Source organism: Micrasema longulum, unplaced genomic scaffold (genome assembly GCF_059751315.1).
Source record: "Micrasema longulum isolate JH-2025_06_02 unplaced genomic scaffold, ASM5975131v1 h1tg000097l, whole genome shotgun sequence".
NCBI classification, from domain to species: Eukaryota; Metazoa; Arthropoda; class Insecta; order Trichoptera; family Brachycentridae; genus Micrasema; species Micrasema longulum.
In genome coordinates, this window is record NW_028277303.1 from 1,290,075 (window position 1) to 1,316,436 (window position 26,362).

The 26,362-nt window shown below is 30.8% G+C and overlaps 1 protein-coding gene across 1 annotated transcript in view; it reads right to left on the bottom strand.

Annotated features, from left to right (window-relative positions):
- bma (SCY1-like protein bma) overlaps nt 1-26,362 on the bottom strand; it is a 287,477-nt gene that overhangs the window by 87,511 nt on the left and 173,604 nt on the right. The window contains exons 2-3 of the mRNA XM_088235846.1: nt 6,565-6,789; nt 3,373-3,507 (exon numbers count right to left, since the gene is read on the bottom strand). Of these exons, the coding sequence (XP_088091972.1) occupies nt 3,373-3,507; nt 6,565-6,789 (360 nt within the window). The remainder of the gene's footprint in view (nt 1-3,372; nt 3,508-6,564; nt 6,790-26,362) is intronic.

Genomic DNA, 26,362 nt, shown 5'->3' on the forward strand with positions numbered 1-26,362 from the left:
ATACTTGGGACTAACAGTATTCATTAACTTTCGCCTCTCAGATGAAAATACTTTATTGATGGTTTTAAATTTTTTGGACTATAAGGTACAATATAAAAATTAAAAATCTTAAACTTTATTTAATAACTATTAATTAAATGATACAAAAATTAGGAAAATAGTTATTCTGAGCAATCAACACATAATAATCCTCGGTGCCCCCATACATACGATTTTTTTACACTGAGTTACAACAGATCTATGTCGTTCAATAATTTTTATAATTGCAGAAATCACAATTTTTTTCTCTTAAATCCTCTGCGTTGTGCTTTTTCAATGGACTAAGTTTCGTCATGTACTGCCAATTTTATCTTTCATGCATCGCGTCAAAGTTGCCGTTTCACGGTCTTGGTGTAACTAAGCATCATACAGTTTCTTCGATACTTATTTTGCGTATAATCGTCGAGACATAGATTTTTGTAGTTGTTTATAGTTTTTTTTTTTTAATTTACATTTACTGCTTTTAATGCTCCTATCTCCGTTACAGCAATCTAAGTATATACGGTCAATTTGTCTGTCACCCTCAATCTAATTTTCTCATTTCTGGCTGCGATAAGGTATGTCGATTCATAAGTTTGTTAAGAAACTGAAAGAAACTAGTCTGAAAGAAACAAATCCAATCAGGGAAACCAGAACTAGAACCGTTGCCACCCCTTCGAACACCTTTACATTCTAAAAAAAACGCGAATATTTTGTAAACAATTTTTTTTTTTAAAAGTACTGTTTATTACAGCTAAAAAAAAATGTCTTGCGATGTGTGGATCTAAAAAAAGGCCACACAACCTCAAAACGCTATTTATAAAACATTTATCTATCGGATGACCTAATCACAGTAATTCTTTTCGCATTTTTTCTCCCCTCGCCTACGACCGGTGCACAGTTTGAATTTCCGTTTTTAAGGGCTCGCCTTGTATTTTGATCGAAAACACCTGTAAAAATTATTTTTATGTGTGATTCAAATTACTCTTGTGTATTTTTATGGTTTATTGTGAGCAAATAAATAATAAAAACTTTTAATCATTCTACACATCATCATAATACTCATAATTAGCTTTGTTGTAAACACCGTTATTTATACGACTCCGCAGTATTTTTTAAGACTAAACACATACGAGTATAACAGAAATTTTTTAAGCAAATAAAGTATCACTTTAACATAGGTTTTCTTTAAATTTATCATTAAAAAAACTAACGGGACATGTTAAGAATTACTGTGCGTATATTAGTAAATGACTGTTGCGTTGTTTAAATTAATAATTGATTAATTTTCAATGTAAATTACTTTAGATAATTTATGTTAGTATTTGATGGAATCGGAAAATATTTTTGCGGTGAGTATTCAGTAGAAATATACATTGAATATTTAAAAAATATAAAACATAAGTAGGCATCCCGCAGATGGAACAGATTTTTGGCCTACAATAGTTTTTCATAACAAGTTTACGTATAAAAGTTTCTTTCCTGGCTTCTCTTTGTATTTTATTGTACTGTGCCGCAGGCTTTGCATTAACAAAAGGATTCAAAGCTTCTTGTTATGTAAAGGGGCGCGTAGCTTAAAAAAAATGTTTTTACTGTCTTTGGATTAGCCGACGATATCCTTTTATTACTGCTGCAATATCTTTTTCTCCGTGTTTAATGAGACATGCTTGGGCAGCATGCATCAGTTAATCTGGAGAGTGGCTGGCGACCAGTAACTTTGTTCGCCTTTTTCTCGTCAAACAGTTCGAAGTGTAAATCTCTAATTCAGCAGCAATGCAATTAGTGACGATGGATACTAATATCTCCCGATGATATTGAAGGTGTTCTAACAGTAGATTTAATTTCTTACGAATGTGATTATTCAATGTTGATGATCTCAAAAGGAAGTTATTGTGAAACAAAAAAACGGTTGTTATTACGTCCTTTTCTGATCCAGGTATGATCAAACAGATAAGCTGGATTAGAGTTAAAGTTGTTAATAAATTATCTACAGCACAAAGTAAAGGTTGGCGCGAGGTCGGATAATTAACTTTTGTTCCTCTAACATTTATTTAAGACAATTTGACGAAGAAAAAAACAGAAAAATTCTTATTTTATATTTATAAACACAAAACAATATTTTTTTAAATAAAACAAAATTATTAAATTTGTATTTAAACAAACAGTTTTAATTATAAAATTATAGAAAATCTAAAATATTGAAGTAAACATTACGAAAATAACTTTCAAAAATACCCTTCTATTAAATGTAAAAGTAAGCTAATGAATCGGTCGACTAATTGCTCCTATTTATATGAGTATTTAGTATATACAAGATTAAGGGTTTTGCCTAATAATTCGCATTTGATCTAACCAACTAATTAGCTTGCATATTGTGTTTTTTTTTTTTTTTAAGTCTGAGATATGACGTTGTGGGTCTAGATGAGCCCGTAATTGCGAAATTACGAACATCATGCCGCGCAGTACTAAGTAATAAGCGACCTAGGAAGGTACTTCAAAATATTCTATCTATTTCAAGGTAAAAATAATAGACGTTCACCTGTTTAACATGTGGCAATTTGCCAAGAAATGAAAAGAGATGAACATTTTATTGACGTGGGTTAAATTTATCTGGCTGAATCATTTCACCTACTAGAGAACGCCTGAAAACACTTTTCAATTGTTATGCTTCTTTTTATGTCAGATAGTTAAATCAACAACGTTTTGATTGTGTCTAAATGTTTGTAGACATAATTATATTGAAAAATATTTCCATGCGTTGCGTAGCAACTGAAATAATTCTGCCAGATAAATCTCACCAACTTCAATAAAAGGTTGAGATCTTTCACTTCACAAATGTCAGCCGATGAAAGAGTTGAGGAAATGTGGATGTTTAAAAGAAGGCACAACGGTGAATGTAACACAGTGTGTAAAATGGCTACTTTAATCTACCAATGACAGGTCAAAAGACCGGTAAATGTCTGAATTTCTATATTTCTTCTTAAAAATGATTTTCCTCTCTGTTGCGATAAATTTTAATCTTAATAACTCCCCAGGGAGTTTTATCTACCCTTGTCTACGAAAATTTGGAGAAACTCAAAATTTTATTTGATTACATATATATAAAAAATGTATAATTGCTTATATAAGCACTTATTTTTTGAAATTTTAATGTTTATTGTATTCTCCCAGGAGACTTTATTTTAATTAAAAATTAAATGTATACACAGACTATGCCTTTGTGGTTATTTTTTGTGTTAATGTAATAGTTTTTTTTTGTAAATGTAACTTATGTATACTTTTGGTAAATGCAAAGAAAAAAATATCGCAAATAAAAATAATGGTGTTCTATTACATTATTATTTAATCCCATACCTGAAGAAGCCCATATCGCATCTCCATATCGATGAAGTGATATTCTTTAGTGTGTTGGGGCTTCATAGGAGGGGGCCCAACTGGGGCAGATGCTCCAGTAACTGGAGGCCCTACACATGGTCCGCCACCGGCTTCCTATAACAAAGAAAATATTTCATTATATACATTGTCTTTTAAAAAAAGTTATTATTAAATCCTCAAATAATTCATACATCCATAGAATTATAATATACCAAAAGGCGCATAGAGCCAAGTTTGTATACATCGTACTGTGTTCAAAAGCCTCCCTTCTACCTGAAATACCGCCTGCGTACATGTGTGAAGTGACCCCGTAAAGTTGCCAGACCATGAACAATATAAACAAATATAATAACATTTTGTTTGATGTTATTTTATAGTTAAAAATATTTTTTGGCTGGACATAAAATAAAACAGGTACTTTTATTAGATAAACGTAAACAAATATTTAAATAATCATTTGGTAATTGAGTAAATTCATTCCGTTTAATATTACACAAAGGCTTACAAATAAAAAGTCGGGTAAAAAAATAAACTACCCTGACAACACTAACAAAATGTCCACATTATTTTATTTAATAATCTGACAGATGGTAAAATAATCGAGTTGTTAAATAAAATTATTTGTGATATCGCTACTTACACGTGAAAGGTGATCACACCCTATTCTCTTTAAATCCCAGCAGTATTTTTTTACACTTAAAAACGACACATCACGACATAATTGAATTGAAATCTGCAGTTGCGTACTTAGCAACGTCTACGGAATACTTAATGGCCAAAACGTAAAACTACTCATTTGTGAGTAGTTTAGTCGGATTCAGTTTAGTATGCGTAAGCGGTTTGTGGACTATTATAATTCTATGCATACATCTGAATTTATTGCAAGAGATAGGGAAACCATTTTTGAAAAGGAGATATGGAAGTCTAGGTATTTACAGGGCTTCTGATCTGTCATTGGCTAATTAAAGTGGCTATTTTACACACTGTTTAAAATTCACCAGTCTGCCTATATTGAAACATCAACATTTTCTAAACTGTTTCATTTGTGGATTTTTGTGAAGCAAAAGAGCGAAAACATATCTGGGTGAATTGTTTTACCTACTAGACCGCGCCTAAAAGTATTTTTAAAGTTTTGTACTGCATTCAAGACTCAAAGATTTTTTTATACCGCAACAGGCCAGAATGCCCAATTACAGTGGTGAATTACACAGAACAGCACAGAACATCCATATTTGAGAACAATTTTTTTTTTGTTCTCACTGGGAATCGAACCTGACGCCTTCCATTTAATAGCAGATTAACACACATGTTTAAGCATGTCCCATTTTTCGAACATCCGTCGTTGTTCTGCGTTAACAACGATTTGTAGGACCGTCTTTATTTATTTTTTCCTTTCGGTTTTTTCTCTCTGATACATCTCAATCTGGACGAAATTCTTTTATGGTTGAATGTAATGCTTGTATCTATAGGTACCACAATTTGAAGTGCTTGTACACAACGATTTGAAGTGCTTGTACACAACTCAAAATTTAATTGAGAAACAACTTAAACATATTCACAAACCCAAACGCGCACAACTTTTGGAGAGTAAGACATAGATATTATAATATAACCCTGTGCAAGCAAAATCTATAAACTGCTCTATTAACTCCAATTAAAACCATAAATGGCGAACGATTATTCAAGCAGCCGCACCGCACCGGCATCGCGTCGTAAAATGGTTGATGAAAGCGGATAGGAAATTAATTTATCGTGTTATTTGACCAAAGTAATTAAAGATGCTTTTTTCTCCCATGAAAATAATTTTTTGAACTTCAGTATTTATTTCACGAACAAACATTGACGTCCTAACCATTTATATTTATTTTCTAAAATTCGTGAAATAACCGCGAAGGAAAAACATAAATCAAGTTATGGCAAAGCGGGGTTCTCTGACCCGTGAGTCCGTGACGCTACCAAAACCCGGTTCAATTATGTGGCCTCCTTAAATTATTTTTAAAGAACTAGTGAAAAATTCTTATTTCAAAAGAGCACTCCTTTAATCAGCGGGTGAAACTAAGCTCCTACAGAGTTCTCTTACTGAATTATAGTAGTGTATTTCAAATAGAATATGTAAACGTTAGCAATACCGGAAGCAAAGTATTTTCCATATTTTATGATAAATGACAACAAATAAATATCGGTTTAAACAAAAAGAAACCTTCATTATTGTTTACGGAAAGTAAAAGGAGAGACTAGGGATGAAAAAAGTAACGAATGAGTTTATAAAATAATTAATTTCCTTGAACAAACATTTTTGCTGTTATTACGCGTCTATTCTACTCCTCTCTCACCTCTGTAATGCCTCCGGCTTTGTGGTGGACGGTTGTGAGTAAATCATATAGATGTCGATAAAATACAACAAAATTAAGTTTTTCATATATTTTTAAATGCTTGATATTACTTTTCATCAAAAGTTATTTAAATTTAATAATTAGTCTTTGTGTTTAATAACACAGGGAATATACTTCTTAATTATGTTTTTCACTAAAGATGTTTGATTATCTGATCTTGGGACAACATGAATTAGAAATAAAAGTAAAAAGGTAGTTACTTTCATTCCGATTATGCTAGTTACTTGTATCAGGTTAAAGTTGTTTTTTTTGTTATTTTAATCATAATTTTTAGAAATTGGTAGGGAAAAAAAAGTGCCATGTCAATATAATGGAGTAATTTATGTACAAATATCCTGTTTCCTAGAAATGGTTGTAACAAATGCCGTCATTTGCGTAATTAGTTTTTTTTTAAAACCGGTAAAATTTTAAAAATCATATAGGTAAACATCGAGAAAACTGAAATGTTAGTTACTAACTATGACTTTCATAACTGTAAGTAAATGAAGGATATGAACAAGGAAAATAAAATTGTTACTTTTATCCCTTGTCTTCCCTGTTACTTATATTCACGCAATAATGTATCATTAAATATGATTTTTTAGGCATGGACGGTCTGTGCTGTAATTCTACAATTTTTTTTTTAAATCTGTATCAACCGTGTCGGAAATTAAATCCGATGGTTGCACGATAGGCAAAAACGCTGACCATTTAAGCACAAGGCAGACTTTTGTACCTATTGTAGCTCTCATGTACGTAAAAAAAAACTTTTTAATTAAAATATTATGAATGTTCGTACCTGAAAGGCAAGGATATTGGCGAGGCTGCACATCACAGGTTCCGTGGCGAATGCCAAGGTCTCGGGACACTCCTCTACAGCATGAAGGATGTTGAGCAACTTGGACTGGCGAAGTCTCTCCAGCTGACGAACGGAGTTGCGGAGCATTTCCGTCACTGTTTCCTTCCGTTTTGGCTTGTGCAACTTCTCCGCCACTTTTTTCTCGAAAATGAAGATGGAACACTCCTGAAAATTTCATTTAAATTTAGAATGATGTATTTTTCATACTTATAATAGATTCACATTAAATCTCATTTCAAAATCTGCACTTTCAAATGGATTCTTAGAAAACGCTAAATACCATATATATATATTTTTATTTAATGCACAAAATACACAATTTTACGTAGACACAATTATATGTTTTTTATGTCCCGACCTGTTGGAAAATTCCGTGTTAAGTCAGGACTCTTCGATACTTAAATCAAAAATATTTATTTACATATTTAAACGATATACAAGTTATCAAAACAGTGTGCAAAATAATCAAAACAATACACAAAATAATAATAGAAAAATATGAATAATAAAAGTTTTATAATAATACGCATGACAGTGATGGTATACACATGTACGTTTATGGATAATAATGAAGACATCAGAGATGTTATATATTTATTCCCGAAGCAATCTCATATAGTGGTCTCTACCCCTTGATACAATCCAATTATGGATCTTCATCTTAAATATTGACGTTGTTTTGAAGAACTTAATATGTTCATCCAAGACGTTAAACACTCTTGGAGCTATATATGAAAAGTGTCTCCGAGCAAACATCGTACGCGTTCTCGGTATTAAGAAGTTTAGGTTACGCGAAAACCTCGTACGGGCATTCTGTTGGGAGTTGGGACCTCCTTCTGTAGTCGCCTGACCAGAAAATTGTCAATATATTCTTAATTTAGATTTGACGAATATCAAGAACTTTTAACACTTGAAATAATGGTTCAGATGGGAAGGTCGGAGGGCACCGAAGCATAACTCTAAGAATAAGTTTTTGCGTCTTGATTAGGGGTTCATGACAATTGTAAAGCAACCTCCCCAGCCAATTATGCCATAAGCAGCCACCGATTGGAAAAGCGCAAAGTAAACATTTTTAAGAGTACTAACGTCCAGGATGCTTCTAAGCTCTTTTTTTGAAGTGCTCTTATGAAATAAAATCATTGGTGGAATATTATATTTATTATTTAAAACATTATTAATTATCTACCGATTTTAAAAGGATCTAACATAGAACAAGGATTTGAAAAGATTGTAATAAAATATTCATATGTTAAATAAACAAATAAAAAAAATTGAACGAAAATCAATTTGGATTCAGACAAGGTTTGAGTGCCTACTGGCGGTGCTTTTCTAAACCTTTGGTAATTTAAGTATGTACAATTTATTTACATGTTTTTTTTTCAATTCAGCGTCTTCAAAACGTTTTTATTTGTTTAGGTAAAAACAATAGTTTTAAATATAGTGCATACAAAAAAAAGAAATATATAGAAACTGAAATTGTAAAAACAGTCGATAAAATTTTTCCATAGTGATGTAATTTGTTGATTAAGCATATTGTAGGTATAAAAAAAAAGTAATTTTAAAATTGAGAAATGGTATGAAGCTTGAAGATAAATACAAAACTGTATATACGTGGTTAAATAATTAAGTAAATAAAAATAAATAATAAAATAAAATATATCATAAAAATAAGAAAAAAAACGCAGTTATATAAAAATACCGTAGTATAAAAAGTTCTAAAAAATAAACGGAAAATACAAATATGAACGCACGCTCATGAAAGAACGCTCTCCCAGCAATGTTGCGAGGCTGTGAGAGTGAAGTGATGTTTCGAAAAAAAAAAAAAAAACCCACTTGTTCTCTAAATCATTTAAATAAATCCGTAGCATGTGATGACAAAAAAAATGTTTTATTAAAATTACAAATTTAAAAACATCAATTAAATTTATTCATCTATATAATCACTATGTAAAGCGTCCTTGAGGTATTACATCACGAAAATGGCGCTATATAAGTTGTCCACATTTATAATAATTATGAAAAATATATGTTGTAATAATAATAAAGTAAACAAAAATTTAGAATAAAATTAAATAAATTTAAAGAATAAGAAAAAAAAAACACTATTTATTGTGTACGCAGATAATTGGTAGAATTCCATCATGAAATTTGGTAAGGTATCTAAAATAACACACTTTTATTAGACTGAATTCTACCTTTTTTTTAAATGTCCCAACAAGACGAAACGCTTTACATATTTTTTTTTAAAAGTAGAATTCAATCAATTATTTTGGATACCTTACCAAAAAAAAATACCGTAGAAGGTACAAAACATAATAATGTAATAACTAAACAGGCATACCGTCTGTAATAAAATCTTCAATATTTCGTATGGGAAAGATGAAAAATGTTTGCGTGACCGGAAAGAACGGTATTATAATAATGACATGCTCTAAAAAAAAAAAACATTTTTCCTTGAGTTGGTCCTAGGTATCGGCAAATTGAATGTAGTTTGGAGTCTTGTTTGTTGGGTACAAGATATTCTAAAGAATTTGTAAGTAAAGGGCAGTCTATGATATTACTATCTAGTTTAAATTGGAGTTATTGATCTGCAATAACTCTTCTATAATCCCAAGTTTGAATTGCATTTGGTGTTGACAAAAATTTGTATTTTATTAAATGTGTAATTTTTTTCTGTTTTCTTTCTAGGTTTCTTATATACATTTTATACTGGTGATTCCATTTCATTAATTCAATGTTTATGTTTTAATATTTTTAAAGTCGTTAGACATTCGCATTAAAATACCTAGCATTTTAAATGCCTTATTAATAACTTCATTAATGTGAATATGGAATACAAGCTTGGAATCTAAAACTATTTCTAAGTCTCTGATCAAATTCTTCCTTTTAACCATTTCATTCATTAGAGCATACTGGAAATTTAAAGTATAATGTTTACGCGAGAAAGATGTATGTACACGTGCATTTATTAATGTTCAGGATAAAATATTAAATGTGGTAATAATCTGAGAGGTGGTTCAAATCAGATTGTAGGTTACAGTTCTCAATCGAACATAGGTACATTGAACAAAAGAAAACCAAAAAAATACAAAATATAATTATTCCAAGTTGGAGAGAAAAACCTTGTTTAATGTTAAAAATAACAATCTAAAAAATAGAAGAAAAAAAAGTAAATGGAAAGCGAAATATAATTAAAAATATAAATATTATAGGTACATTACCATAGCCTTAAAAATGTAAGTTACCGTTTACTATCTTAAAAAAAAAATAAACATAGTTAATTAATGTAAACTATACTTTATGTTAATAATATCGAAGTCGATAAAAAATAGCCTTATTAGATATCTTTCTCAGTTACGGGTCTTTATCGACTTTTATGTATATATTTTTTTAGAAATTAGATATTGGATATTTGACTAAACATTTATTACTTGGCGGGTAGAAGCCTGATTTAGTTGATCGTTATAACTAGTCCTTTAACATAATGAGACGCTGAAAGAAAATAATATCTCATCATTCCCCTTTCCGTACCAAATAGTGCATAGGGCTCTGCATTGGTACACCAATTGTATCGTATATTGATTTATTTTTTTTACGTGAAAGTAACGTGATCAGTATTACGCTTTTAGCGCCAGACTAGGGATTGTGAAATATGTTAGTGCGATATAATAATATTAATTGAACATTATTTAATGAAGAGATCGACGTTTGTGGGACGTCGGGTTTGAGTTTTGGTTTAATTTAACTTATAAGTGTAGAATTATATTTCACATTTTAAATTAAATAATGTAAATACGATTAATATTTATTAAATTCAATTCCGTATATAGGAAGGTAAACATTTTTATGTCACTGTTATAAAAAAAAACATAGATTACATGTTTCATGTCCCGACTAGCTAGGAATTGCCTGTGTTTGGCAGGCCTTTTTTGAAAGATTCGGACTGTCCCAACGTTTACATTTAGGAACAGAAATAAATTACCTTTGTTTCAATAAAATTAGCTTTATTTTTCATAGAATTTTTAGAAGTTCTATTTAAAACGCACGTAATTGTGAGATTTTATAAACAAATATATAATTACAATATTAGAGTTTGTCCAAATGTTCGCAGACAAAAGGACAAACTCTAATATTGTAATGAAACCAACTGGTCCAAGAAGAAGTTAAAAAATTGGAAAATTGTTTTCAGGCGTTGCCTATTATGTGAAATAATTCAGTCAGATGAATCTCTTCACAACAATAAAGGTTTCAGCTCTTTAACTTCACTCAAATCAACAGATGGAAGTCTTGAAGAAATATGGATGCTTAAACACGGGCAAAATGGTGAATGTTACACAGTGTGTAAAATGGCCACTTAAACCAGCTAACGACAGGTCATAAACCCTGTAAATGCCTAGACTTCTATATTCCCCTTTTTAAGGTATTCTCCATCCCCGTTGTCATTTGTTAAATATATACTTAATGTTTGTACAGTAATATGCTGAGGAAAATTTATCGAACCGACAAAACTGTAATAAACCTGAATTATTCGGTGCGTCAAATTGCCACTGGCAAAAATTAATATAGAATTTCGACATTAAAGAATATGACACATAATGAAGATGTTATATTGTAAAACATCGGATATCGATTGGATAAAAAGTGATGTGTGCCGATGAGAAAGTATGGGAAATCGGATTTTAAAAATGTTTTCATCACCAATCACCAGAACTCACTGACAAGAACTTGTGACGTCACGGGTGGAGTAATTACAAAATTACGAAATCTTGAAAAATCATAGCGCTGATAATACGAGACGCATATTTTGTTCAATTGTCTCATTACGATATTTTACTTATATTTTTTTTAAATTAAAAAACAACTGAACTTTCTCGATGGAAACTTTGGTATCAAATAGGTTAGTGTACATTTCTCTCAAAACGTGCCGATCATCAAATATCGAGAGTACTATCTAGAACAGAGGTCGTTAAATATCGTGAATGTTTGTAGGCACCTTTAAAGAGGTAGATGTTCTGTACAATCAACATTGTTCATTAATATTTTACTATTATTGCAATAATTAAGAAAAACTGTGGATATGTTTTTGTGAAAAAAAGCCCGTTGCAAGTGATGTGAACTAATTTACCAACTGGTCTAACTTTTGTATTCAAAGTTATAGCTCCGTAAGCTTTTTACCATTTTTTTTTACTAGACTGCTTTGATAACTTTATTTGACATGGATGTTTTGTACATAAAAAAACCAGGGATTTTTTTTTTTACTATATTGATTTCATACATATAATATGAGCAATAAATTTATTTTACCTTAGAAATCTCAGTTAGTTCACTTCACCTGTAAAGGGTTAAAATGTAGAATGTTTTTATACATTCGATATCATTATTAATAGTTGTTTGTTAATATTCCACATGCGTTTTATGATTTTTCGATTTCAGCGTTCAATTCTGCATTTAAATAATAATAGTATTTCATTCTGGCTTTTTCTTTTGCTCCTAGAATTTATAATAATGTTATATATATCTTATTCACTCGACACGATGTAACTACTGAACAAAAAAATAATAACCCAGTGGCTTATTAAGTTAGGGACAAAAGAAACTAAAAGATTGTTTAACTACATTGCAAGGTTAATAATATTAATATTATCTACGATAACTTAAACACTTTACAATATTAAAATAATATTTATAAATATATATATATATATAAGGGTGTCCCAGAAAAATTAAAGTTATATTTTTTCAATGCATACCCTCTAATTTTGTTTGAATGATGTCAAAACACTTTTAAATAAAATTTCACGTAAATTGAATCACGGCAACCCGTGCCGACTTGCATCGGAACTTGTCAGAACTTACATAGTACGGCGCGCGCGAATTAAGTGTTTTTAAAAAAAATAAAATATTTGGAAGTTCAACAAGAGTACATAAAAAAAATACATTTTTTAAGTAAGCATAACTAACGTTCTTTACATATATTTTCAATTATAGAACTCCACCATCTTTCATAAATTTTATAAAATAAGAGTGTAAACTCAATTTAAGTAATAATAAAGATTAAGTTAAGTGAAAGGCAAGAATAAAGATTGAGTTTAAGAAATCAAATTGTGTTAAACATAAGAAACTTCTTTTTTATTTTTTAAAGAAAAGAAAAGAGAAATTAAAAACATATAAGATATGATAAAATCGACTAAAATTAATTTACATACAAGTGTTAATGTGCTTGTTATATCGTGTTTGTTTTTATTAGTGAACGCATTGTTTTCATTGTGTCAACATGTATGTGGAGTTACGCAATTCTAAAAAGTATATATTTTTGGTTGGGGATATAAAACATCAAATTACAGGTTCTAAACTTCTTTCTAATGGACAAGTGCTGGCGGTTTTATTTTAGAATATTCGCAAAGTCAATTTAAGCGTCAATGAAAGTGCAAATCTTACTATTCGTGAGTGCATTATTTATTGGAAAAAGGCACGTATACCGACTTAATCTTTACCTAACTGTGTTAAGAAACTTGTGACAAAACTCAAGTTGTGTTTGAGCAGCGTCGACAAGAGTTTGTTACAAATAGAAAAAAAATGTTTGATATTGCACATGCCGATGCGCTTCAATTAATGAAGATACGATTTTCTTATAAAAGCAGAGAGAGCCAGGACGACCCGGTTATTTAGCTGGAGTGGACAAAAAATTGACAGAAAAGGAGGAAAAGGCGAGTTTTAGAAATATTCAGGAGCAAAAGCAGCTGGCCACTTATTTGTCATCCATAACACCCTCTACGTCTTTTCATGAGCCATTACAGAAAACTTCATCTTTTGATTCTGAAGTAACGGACTAACAAGAAGATTTGTCCATTCCAATTGAGAGGAAACAGTCCGATATTATTTAAACTTATGTGAAGAAAAATTTCGTTACTCCGAAACTGGTGGCGGCATTAGACAGGTGTCAGTTAAGTATGAGAGATTCTGTCTTTATTATTGAAGCAACTATTGAAACACTTGGCCACAACACTGACAAATTTCCTATAAACAAGTCCTCCATCCAAAAAATTCGCACAGAAAAGTGAAAACAGCGCGCAGGAGCGATAAAACTTAATTTTCAAAACGATTTACCAGATACTGTAACTGTTCACTGGGATGGAAAACTGTTGCCGACTTTAGATGTACGCAAATCTAAAGAGGAAAGTCTACCAATCGTTATTTCATACGATAATAAAGAACAACTTATTGCTGTGCGAAAATAAGAAAACTCATCGGGAAGCGAACAGTCACAAGCAGTTTGGAATGCTATTGTTGACTGGAATCTTAAAGATAAAGCATAGATTCTCTGTTGTGATACTGCTTCTAAAACAGGCTGAATTAATGGTGCATGTGCGCTTCTCGAACAGAAAATGAACAGAGAAATGTTGATTTTTGCTTGCCGCCATCACATCTACGAATTGGTACTAAGAGCAGTGTTCGAGGCCAAAACCAGCCAAGTCACAACAAGTCCCGATATCCATTTATTTAAAAAATTTCGATCAAACTGGAAAAACATCAATGTAGAGAAGATACAAAGCCACAAAGAAATGCTGTTACGTCTGAACGATTCTAAAATTGATAAACTTTTAGAATATTACAGAACTGAATTGACCAAAGAAATTGTAAGAGATGACTATCGAGAGTTAATAGAGCTCTGCATAATACTTCTTGGTGAAGATAAAGTTAATGAATTTAAATTCGGCTTCCAGGCGCCATTCACCAAGCAAGATGGATGGCGAGAGTTATTTATTCATTAAAAATATCGTTGTTTAGCTCCCAATTCAAAATGTCAAATAAGGACACAACAGCTGTATTAGACGTCTGCCTGTTTATCGCGACATCCTATGTCAAGCCTCGGCTGCAATGCACTTTAGCGGTAAAAGCGCCCTACCAGGACTTGTGCTTTTTGAAGGCCGTGAAGGCATACAAAATGGTCGACAAAACTATATCAAAAGCGGCCATACAGAAGTTTTGCCAGCATTTGTGGTATTTAGCAGACGAAGTGTCTATCTTGTCTCTATTTGACGATGATATTAACCAAGAAAGTAAGGTAAAAATAGTTGCTAATTTGGCCAAAGAAAATCCATCGGTCCACAATAAACGCTACATTCTATCGAGAGAAGAACTTAGCGGGCCTCTTTTCGAAAAAAACATCGATGACTTTGTTTCCATGAACAGCAGATCCTTTTTCAGGCGACTCAAAATTGATGACAGTTTTTTCATGGAGTGTCCTACATCGTGGCCTGCTAATGTTTCGTTTCAACACGCAAAAATGAAAGTACAGTCACTGAAAGCAGTTAATGATACGGCTGAAAGAGCTATTAAGTTGATGCAAGACTTTCATGGCTTAATCACCGTGGACGAGGAACAAAAATAATATTTATTACGTTGCGTACAAGAACACAGAAAAGTATATCCTGACTGTAAAAAACAAACCTTAAAAAAAACAAAATATTGTTAATGTCCTTTAAATAATTAATATGTATAAAACATAATAAATATGATACAATAATCAAAGAACCATTGTTTTATTTACAAAATAAATATTAAGTTAAAATATTCCCCTATGGTTTCCAGACAAACTTTTATATTCAAAGTTTGACATCAAGTTGGCACGGGTTATCGCTATCCAATTTCAATAATATTTATTATTTCAGTTATTAAGGTCAAATGGAACAAAATAAGAGGGTATGCGTGTCTCTATCTGTAAAAAAAAATTTGCCCTTTTAGTCTGGGACACCCTATATATATATATATATATATATAAATACATGTATGTATGTGTATATAAGGGTGTGTATCTAAATGTGTGTGTATATTTGTATGTAAAGGTATGTGGGTATATGTATATGTATGTATATATGCATGTATGCGTGTGTATATATGTGTGTATGTGTATTTATGTTTATAAGTGTGCACACGTGTGTGTTTTTATATGGAGATATATAAATAAACGGAATCGAAACTAAAAAATGATTATAAATGATACAATATTTTTCTTCAAGAAATGTTATAATCCGTAAGAGTTTATAAATAAATTAAAAAATATATATATACCTATTTTTGTTAGACTGCCTTGGCACGGGTCTTCTTCCACCAGGCACTCTTTTATAATAAAATATTCAAAATTTACTGCCATATTACAACAAAGATGAAAAACATTTATGAGAAGGAATATGGAAGTCTAGGCATTTACAGGGCTTATGACCTGTCATTGGCTGGTTTAAGTGGCCGCTTTACACACTGTGTAACATTCACCATTCTGTCCATATTTGAACATCTATTTTCCTTCAATTCATTCATCTGTTGATGTTTGTGAAGTTAAAGAGCTAAAACCTTTATTTATGCGGGTGAGATTCATCTAATTGAATTATTTCTCCTACAAACTAGGCAACGCCTGAATTTCTTTTTCAATTTCTATACTTCTTCATGCCAGTACTTTGTTAAAAAATATACACAAAAAAATACGTATATCCATTCTTTACCTTCAAAGCGCGGCGTAAGTATATCTATTTTTAAAATGTTATATTGCTTAATTTAAAAAGTAAAGTGTTTTGAAGAAACGAGGTTGACGCGGGAGGAAGCCAGAGTGCTGGCTAGCGATAAAGTCTCCTGGAGGCGTCTGGTGATCTCCACATGCTCCACTTAGGAGCAGATGTCGAAAAAGAAGAAATGTTTTCTTGTGAAATAAATGCTTGATAATTAGATTATAAAGAAGTGACTTGGCATACTTGCAGGAGAAGATGAGTTTCCTTAACGAGATTCAATGTGAACTAGTGCAAACGGGAAATGGAAAACAAGTGTATAAGGATGTTACTAAATCGCAACAGGTGACCAAGTACCTTGCTTTCCGGAGAGCGCCGTCGGCTTTTCTTAATGAGAAAAGTGTGATATCCGAAGCCGTGCCCTACAAAACGGTTTAGGGATAGAGGTTATTCTAGCGGGGTTTCAAGTTGTAGGGTTTATTTTTAGAGAGAGTAGGGGAAATTGAATCGATCGGCCTGCCTTTCAAAGCATAATACAACCGCGTCTATATGGCGAAAGGGAGGTGGGCGCTCACGGTACGATTCTGAAATGTGTACTCCCAGAATCTAACTACACAAGTATGCGAAACAAACATAAAAAATACGAAATATTTGAATAATCGTTTCAATGAAGTTATTTAGACCTTTTATGTGTAGATTTCTAGACATTTATATATTTTTGCATTTGGTTGACTAGAATATTCTGATAATGTCTTATCGCGTATGCACGTGGATATTTTGTGTATTATATTATTAATACTAACATATTCTTTATACTTTATTTTAACTTGGAAGTTGTTAGGATGTAATTTATCTAACTATTATTTAGACTGTTATTATTTAAAGAATAAGAAAGCAGTTAAATATTTAGATTTGCTGTGGGTTAAAATCTTTATATATATATATATATATATATACAATGTATATGTATATTATACATACATAATTCCTCTGTGCGTGTGATGTCACTGAACTCCTTCTAAACGGCTTAACCGATTTACGTGCGGTTTTCAGAGAAATTTAGATATTTGCGATGTGCGTGTTCGTAGATATTAAAATCTTTAATCTTATGTGTAAAAAAGAAGTTGAGAGCATAATTGTTTTATTCATTGATCTACCATGGTTGCATTCGAGAAGAATGCATTTACGAAAAAATGTTGTTTTTTTGTGTATAAAAAAAGTTTGTTTTTGAATGTTTACAAACTGCATTTGTTTTTTGTGGATCTCAATCAGATTCTTTCCTTAAATTGTTTATAATTTCTACCCATTTATTTCTTTTTACTGGATTTTTGGTAATACTAAAATAATATTATTTTTTTAAAATCGTATTCTTACATAAGTACACCCCTTTGTTGGTGAAAAGACCGGAGTTTGACGTTTGCAAAAAGAATGCCAAATTTAAAAAAGTATTTATTTTATGTTTTGGAATTAAACTATAAACAATTACCTACTTAAAATTGATATTTAAATATAAAAAAAATTGTTTTGGAATTTAATCACAAGCAGGTACGTACTTATCAATAAAAAGTATTTTTTCAAATCAAGCCAAAATTCGGGCAGGACAACGTCTGTTGGTCAGCTAGTTATTTCATGTTTCATCAAGGAATCACCTACTTATTTCATGTTTTGGAATTGTGTCGTTTGTTAAGATGACTTTTATTTTAACTGGCGCGTCTTGGCGCCGGCTATTTGCTTTATAAAAAAACCAATAGTTTTACCGTAAAAAGGGGGAAAGTATTGAAATCAGAGTCAGAATTTAGAGACAGTGAAACAATTGGTTTGACCAGTGGAGAGTGTTATTCGCGCCGTTCTCCCGAGGCGGAGAGGATAGAACGCCGCATTACTCTGTCTGTGCGTCAGGACCTCGCTTCCTCTACTTTCTTACGCCTTATCTTCGTAGTCGACATTTACCTGTTTGTTACTCTTGTACTTTTAAATTTGCGAGAGAAATAAAGGACTGTTTAATCCAAAGTGTTTTTTCTACATTTTGATTAACAGGACTACCAAGTTCCAGTACCATTTAGACGATACAGATGTTCTGCGTAAAAATTTTGCTTGAAATCTTCATTGAAAAACATATTTTATCATTAACATATTACAACAGAGATGAAGAACATTTTAGAGAAGGTAATATAGAACTCTAGGTATCTACAAAGCTTATGACCTGTCATTGGCTGGTTCAAGAGGCCATGTTACACACTGTGTAACATTTACCATTTACTTTAGTAGTAAAGTGTGATGTTTTACAATATTTTCTCCATATATTAGGCCCTTAAGTAAAGAAGAAGGCTTATAGTACCATTCGTACTCTTGTACGTAATATTCAGCCGTTGTTTTTGCATAGCTTCCGATTTTTTTCCGAGTGGATACGTTTTCCACTTGCCGTGGGTTGTAAAATTACGTAAAATCTCTCGACAAGTTCCATTTTTACTCCAGTTATATTTGCACTACATGTGTTTAAAAAAAACCTCCTGCAGTATTTCCATTTCTGAAATTGCCACTTCCTTGATGAAGTTTGTCAATAATTATTCTTAGCTTATTTATCTCTCTTATTTTGTCGGACTTGTGCTTTCCTTTTTTGTTGATGGTTTTTGTTTTTCTCGCCCCAAAAGGACCATTTTTTAAATTTTGAATTATAAAATCTATGCAAAATACATTTCGTAAATCTGATCCATCAGTGTAATGTTGACAACCCAAATCTGTAAGCTTCTTGTCTGTCTTTTTTAGTTCTAACGAGTTCCAGATTATTCATTTTAGTAGGTTTCGCTAGGTTGTACATCCTGATGAAAATGGAGTGGCTGTCAAAACCTGTGTGCCGTCAATCATAGTCAAAAACATTTGGTGCCTTACAGAAGTAGTAGCATGTTTAGAAATAACCACCTGCGTAGGAAGAAGCACTGAAATTTCATGTTCTGTTCCCCAATTATCTTCGCGTGTTTTTGCTAGTGTTTATTTGGTAAACTCAATTGATATCAGATGGCAGTATCTGTTGGATGATAATATTTGATTTTTTCATATCATACGCTCATTGCGAAAGTCCACCAACTTGAGAATAACTAAAGAGGGAATAAAAATATTAGCATCTGAAATAAGTTCACTTTCACCAGTGAATTTTTTTTTATACTCTGTCTATCCCGACGATCAATCACACCCTCGTTTTCTTTATAGTTTTATTTATAAAACATCTAATATATTAATACAGTCGATCTTTAGAATCCTTTTTACAGTAAGGTTAAGAAGTGCAAAACTTACTTTTTTATTTGTACCAGTGATACCATCGGCGAAGTATTATGATTTTGCTTCCGATATTATTTTGTAAGATAAAAACTTTACATATTTTACCATCAAGAACATTTTTTAATAATTATTGGTATCTGTCTCGGTAAATGTTTATTGTTGTATTGTTAAGGTTATCGGTTATAGAATGACAAATTTATTTTTTATCAATAATAACAACATTTATCCCTAGGATAAGATTTGGTGACACAGTTAGATTTACAGCAAATAAAAATAATTAGAATTTTATGGTTAAAATTTATTGAAATTAAATCGTGATTGGTATATTTAAGCCTGCAAAAAAGGGTCTTATTGAAAATTAAGTATTTATGAAAAAAAAAAATTGAATAAACTTTTTTTTTTTTTTTTCCAACTAAAAATGTTTTTTTTACATCCATATATTTTTAGGGAGTAGTCTAATTTATAGAAAAAATTTTTTTTCTTTTAATTGGTGCAAGTACGCGCGCGATTTTATTTCTGTTTCTTAATTAAAACTTCTTGCTTAAAATAAAATTCATAATATCCAACTTCCGGCAAAATTCGTTAAAAACTTGCACTAAAAATTAAGTGAAAGTATATTTTTTTAAATATTAAAGATATATAATATTTGTTTTTTATATAAATATTTTTTTATATAAATATTAATAGTTTTGTGAAAAATATTCTGTAGCTGCATTGAAAAAAAAGTGTTTTAATATAGAAAAAAGTATTGTTATTAACAAGTCCAAATAAAAAATATTTCCATTCGAAATGCTTAATACGAGAGTTTGAAATTCACTAAAAATTACTTTATAAACAATTATTTTTAAAATTCATACTTTAAGGTGCCATAATTAATTAATGGAGCAATATTCAAATTTGTCAATTGAAAAAAAAAATATGTTTAGCATTATAAATCAATGTTTATTTCAATTCTACCATATATTTGACAAAATTGAATTTTAAAACGATTCTGGTCCGGCGCGGCCGCCCGACAGTGCGTCGGCGTCGGCGTCGGCGTCGGTGTCAGCGTCGGTCGTCTTAGTCTCGTAGTAAGAGCCTTTTAGAAATCCTGTTAAAAATGTAAAAAAGAAAATGTATTGGTGCTGTTTCCACTTGTTCTACTAGAAACGTATTAATTTAGAAATGTGCAGACAAGGTAAAAGAGTTTTTTTAAATTAATAACTTATTACAGTGATAAGCTTTAAAACATTAGAAATACATCGTTCAATTCATTTTATAACTTTACTTTTTATAATCAAATCGATTCCTTTTTATTTTTGATAATATTTTAAGTATAGAAAAAATGTTGTAGGTTAAGACTGGAAGTTTCTTAAGAAATGGACATCTATCCAAAAGTTTCAATATTAAAGCAGTCAACTATAGGTTGGATGACTCAAAAACGCATAGATTTCCGCAGTAACAACGTTCCTCATCTCTGTGGAAATATAAGTCATGTAATTTTAAGTTTTTTTATCAATTATTTCTTTTATATGATATTACCAAATAACGAAATTATTAAGGTAACTAAAAAAAAATTTTACTTAACACAAAAACTTTACGCAATGACCTAATGGACCGAATGGCCTACGTTACACAGTGCGAAAATTGATTTTGTAAACAAGCCGAAAAAAAGAGTATAATTAAGCATAAATACCTAGTTCTTCGTACCAATTTTTTATTTTATTTTTATGTCCGTTCCTTATTTGAAGCATATGGTGTCCGCAAATAGCTACTATTCAGAAAACCTATTAACTTCATCCCCCCAAACAAGGTCCGCATTCCGTAGTTCCGACATGAACTACCAAAGAACTGTCAGCAGTCACTGCAGACGACCACTGTGGTCGTCGGGAACTATGTAGAGAATCAAATGCTTTGTTGAGCAAAGTCTGAAACAGACATTTTCAGTATGTGACACAGCGTCCTTTGCTTCATAACCCTTTCACCGATGGTTAGCATCATTATAACGTTTCCAAAAAATCATTTTTGACATTACTCTTGTTTGTTTTTTTTTTTATTACTCTTTTTCAAAATATGTTTTTTGCTATCCCTACATATATATTTTTTTCTTTACTATGTTTCTTACTGTTTATTTTGTTTTACTTTGTATTTTACTGAGTTTTTAAATACGTTTTTTACTATGTACTTTTCCTTTATTTTTTATTATTTTTTTAACATTATTTATTTTACTATGTTTTAAACTACATTTTCTCTATGTCTACTGCCTCAATAACTGTTTTTATGTTTTATTTATTCTTGATTATTGGCTTCAAAAACAAGGTCAATAACCCTTGTTAGATAGCCAAAGAAACTTAGAATAAATGTCTAATTTAAGTATATTATAATATGATAATAAATAATTATAATATTAAACTCTCTATCCTTACAGAGTTTTGGGTACATATTTAATTTTCAAAAATATGATTGGCGTCAAAGGTTCAACCTTACTAACATAGTATCTAGTATTATATTTTATTAAAATACCCAGATTTAATTGTAAAAAAATGTATTATATTTTAACGTAATTCTAACTTAAGAAAAACGTTATGTAAATTAATTCCTGTACAAATTTATTAATTTTGTACCTAGTGAATGGAGCAAACAGAAATATAATTAGTTAAGATGTAATAATACGAGTAAGTGAAAAAGACGACCAACCTTTAACGGTGAAATAAGATCAATTCGTTATTCAGACTGACTTAGCGTAAATCGATCAGAGCTGCGATTACAATCGGAAATAAAGGATGTCATACTTTCACCATGACGGTATAGTTGAAGATAAATTCTCCCGAGCAATAACGAAGACACTACCGACCTTCAAGTTTTAAGTAATTACATCCATATGTACCAAGGGGACGCGCACGCCATATTTTCATATCTACGCGCTAAAGTTACATATCTTCCCATAAATTTTTTTTTATATTCAAATGTGTTTTTTCGTAAATACTATGTATACTACGGAGACCGTAAAGGTCATAGTGTATTTTATTATTTGCATGTTGGTGTTGTAAGAGTCCTGAGAGTGCGTCTCGAAACCGGTAGATATAAAAAGTAGGTAACATTCATTTCATACCTTCATTATGACGTCATAGTTGAATATAAATTCTCCCTAGCGAACACGAAGATACAGTACCGACCCTTTATTTTCATGTTTAAAGGTAGGTACATCGGTATGTACCAAGGGCTAAAATACCCCATGGTACACGAATCTACTCATTAAAAGTGAAAAAAAATTGTGTAACAAGGCAATTTTTGATTTAATTACGATTCAGACTGTAGTCTAGTAAAACGCACGAAAAATGAGGATATCTTACAATTTTGCCATTTTAAAACAATGTTATTAAAAAATCGCGCAAAAAAAATAATTAATAAAACTAACATTTGATAAAGACAATATTTTTTAAAGGCACAGTAAACCCCCCTTTAACGTACACTCTTAATATTACCTATTTACAAAAAAAATAAATTTAAACTGTCACGTTAAACTACCTTGCCCTCAAGTTCCGGGAAGATTACTTCATCCCGCGCGAGTCATGTCCCCCCTATAACGTTCCCCCCGACAACGTGGTATCAATTTGTACGTTATAGGAGGGTTTACTGTATTTAAAAAAAATACACTTGTACGTACGTCTTATATAACATAAATGTAATTAGCTTTTGACCAGCAGATTAAGCCATTCAAATTTAGACCCAACTTTGGAATATCAGTTCTCATATAAATACTAGGCGTTGAAGTAAAATTTGTTAAAATGATTTAAAGATAAACATAAAAAAAGCCCTAGAAAAATCTAAGTTTTTGGTTTTTGAAAAACAACCTAAGCATTTTTTATTTCTAAAAAAGAAAAACATTGAAATATTTCAGTAAAAATTTTTTTACAGTAACGTTTTATTTAAATTTTTCTAAAATGAGAATTTTGGCTGAATATATTCAATTTCTAACAATATCTTATTTACATTTTTATTATTTTTATACCGGCCGCGGCCCTTCGACGGTCGCGAACGGCCATGGATTCCGTGCTCTGCATGTTAATGCGTTTTTAAAACAGAATTTTGATCGAAACAGATATCTTTTGTGTTTGTTATTACACAATTTGAACCATGATCAATATCATGTTGCTTTTTTGATGAATATTTTGTTCGAATTCGTCAAATAAATTAAAAACGTCATTTTATGGCATATACTCGTTTACATCTGAAAAAAGCAATCACACACTTCTGGTCGAACAATAAAAAGAGATGTCAGCAAAATGTTCGTACGAGGTTTTACCAGAGCACGAATTATGCCACACTTAAAACCTGTACTACTTTTGCTCAGAGACATATCTTCTTAATTGCACCGAGAGTGTTCATTATTTGGAAGAGCGTATTAAGCTCTTAAGGATTAAAACTATTTTCAAGAGAGGAGTTGAGAACTGGATTTTCCTTAGTTGGAGGGATTTGAGTGGGAAACTCCTTTATGATTTTCCAAATGTTTGAGTTAACTGTTTACCATATTGATATGCCTTCTATTCGTTTTATTATTATTGTTGTATATCTGATGCGATATAATATTTGTTAATATATACTCATGTGTCTGTGTCAACAATTGCTTGTCCCAACTCAAACAGGACTTTGGTAGCTGCTCGATTGTAGAATAATCTACCCACTAATGTTAGAGACGCCCCTTACATTTATGTCAAGATTGAATTGTCACTATTTAAATATTTAAGTTGTTCCTTTATCCTTTTTTTCCCTCCCCATCCCCTCTCCTCTCTTCATAGTAAAGTGTTAATTTTGTATGTATTTTTATTATCTTAATCTATATTTTTATTTTTTGTATAAAATTGTAGGATTCATTATGTCCATGTACTTGTAATGTTCTCAAACTGATCGGTTTGGGTAGGTAGGAAGAAATTGCCTTAAAGCAATATGCCCGCCCTTATTTGTATATTAACTGTATATGTATATAAAGTGTTGAATAAATAAAAAAAAATTGTGTCGCGGGGTTGGGACTTATGTCTCAATTGATGTGTAATAAACTGCCTTTAAGTAAATTAGTCAATAAATAAATCAAATAAATTAATTCAAATGACCATTATCAACGTCATTGTATTCGTACACAAAAACGAATAAATTGCATATTAATTTAGTAGGTACCAGTACTCAATACAAAAAAATGTACTTAACAGACATCAATTAATTTTGGCAAAGAAACATTTAACAATCAGAACCTATTTTTTACTCCTTAACTGTTATATCCGTCTGATGTTTCGCATAATAGATTACAAGTTATAAACGTTATAAAATAAAATAAGAAATTTAATATACAGTGAATAATTAGATATTTTTAACATACAAGTCTACTTGGAAGATTACGAGTAAGTGTTGGTAAGCACATTTTACATTTTGTATTTTTATAAACCGAATACTTCTAAAATTTATATAAAAATGTCAAAATCATTTTTTTATTGCAAAGCAGAAGTAAATATGAATTATTTTTACAGTAATACAATATTTTTTACTAGCTAGAATTGATTGTAAAACGTGTCTATACTGGACGTCTATCTTTTGTTTTCATAATACTATCCGATATTTTCCTTTGTGTAATTGTTTCATTTTGAGGTTTCATACAGTTTTAATCATTTAAATAAATAAAAAATCAGATTATTTACAAAAGTAAGATGGCTCACAACTTATATGGAGGTGAGAGACATTGAGACTAAAATATAATGAAATGTAGGCAGGTGCATTGTAAAAGGTCATGTCCTGTTGATTTTTGAGAATTCATCATCCCTTTGTCTATGAAATCTGGATAAAAAACAAAGCATTCAACGATTGTTGATATCATGGTTTCGTGTTTAACTAGAAACTTAAATAACAGTCAAATAATTAATACCAAATAAACACTTAACCCATAAAAAACATTTTAAGTTACTTTGATAAAATATGTTATTGAATTTTCAGAATATATCTTTCATAAAAGTTAAAGAATTAAATTATGATTTACATGATTTAAAAAAAAAAATTCGGATGAAAGCAAAAATATTATAAATTTTCAAAAAATATTTTTTTACTTTCATAATTTGATGATATTAAATAATTATTGTTCACTTAAAAACATTATTTAAAACTGCATTATTTTCAACTCATCAATGATAGTGACATGGTACGCATTTTCATTAAAACACAGCTGTCGGCCCGTCCGCTGTCAATTTCAAAAATACAAATATACTCGTATACAAAGACACAGAAATTAACAGGACATTAAAGTCAGTAGGTACCTAATGCACATTTACTATTTATAGATTTAGCCTATTAAATAATCATGCAATAATAGGGTATTATCACTCGGGAGGAATATCGGATTTAACCTACTCTACAAATAAAAGATTTTTTAAAGATTCTCCTAGTGTTTATATAAGCTCTTAAAATGAATATTTTCATTCATTATTTTCGTTTGGAAAATAAGGTCTATCGAAAACGATTCTTTCGTAAGTTGGTTATAAATTTCGTCACAGAACTTCACGAGTAATGCATTCATTTTAATGTTGGTAATGCCACAGGCCTCAGATAGAAAAATAAGGAGAGTTGTCCATGCATATTATCTTAAGCCCCCCCCCTTACCCACTCCACTCTCCAGTTCCAGACGTTGACAGATGAAAGTGAAAACGGATTTCATATCGAATTAATTTGATTATTTTATGTTTTTCAACCTTTTCTAAATTAATTCAATTTATCATGACGGACAGTGGCTTTGTACAAGGACAATCTGACAATTTACCGCATATTGATGTGTTTATGATGACTAATTACTTTACAAGTAACGCAAGTTTTATAAGCGCCGAAATTCGAGGTGTTAAAGCTTTCAGGTAAGAAATTAATACTATAATTTATCATATAATTATATATATAGTGTTGTATAGTATGGTTTGTTGTTAAAAATTGCTTTTATATTACTTTATAAA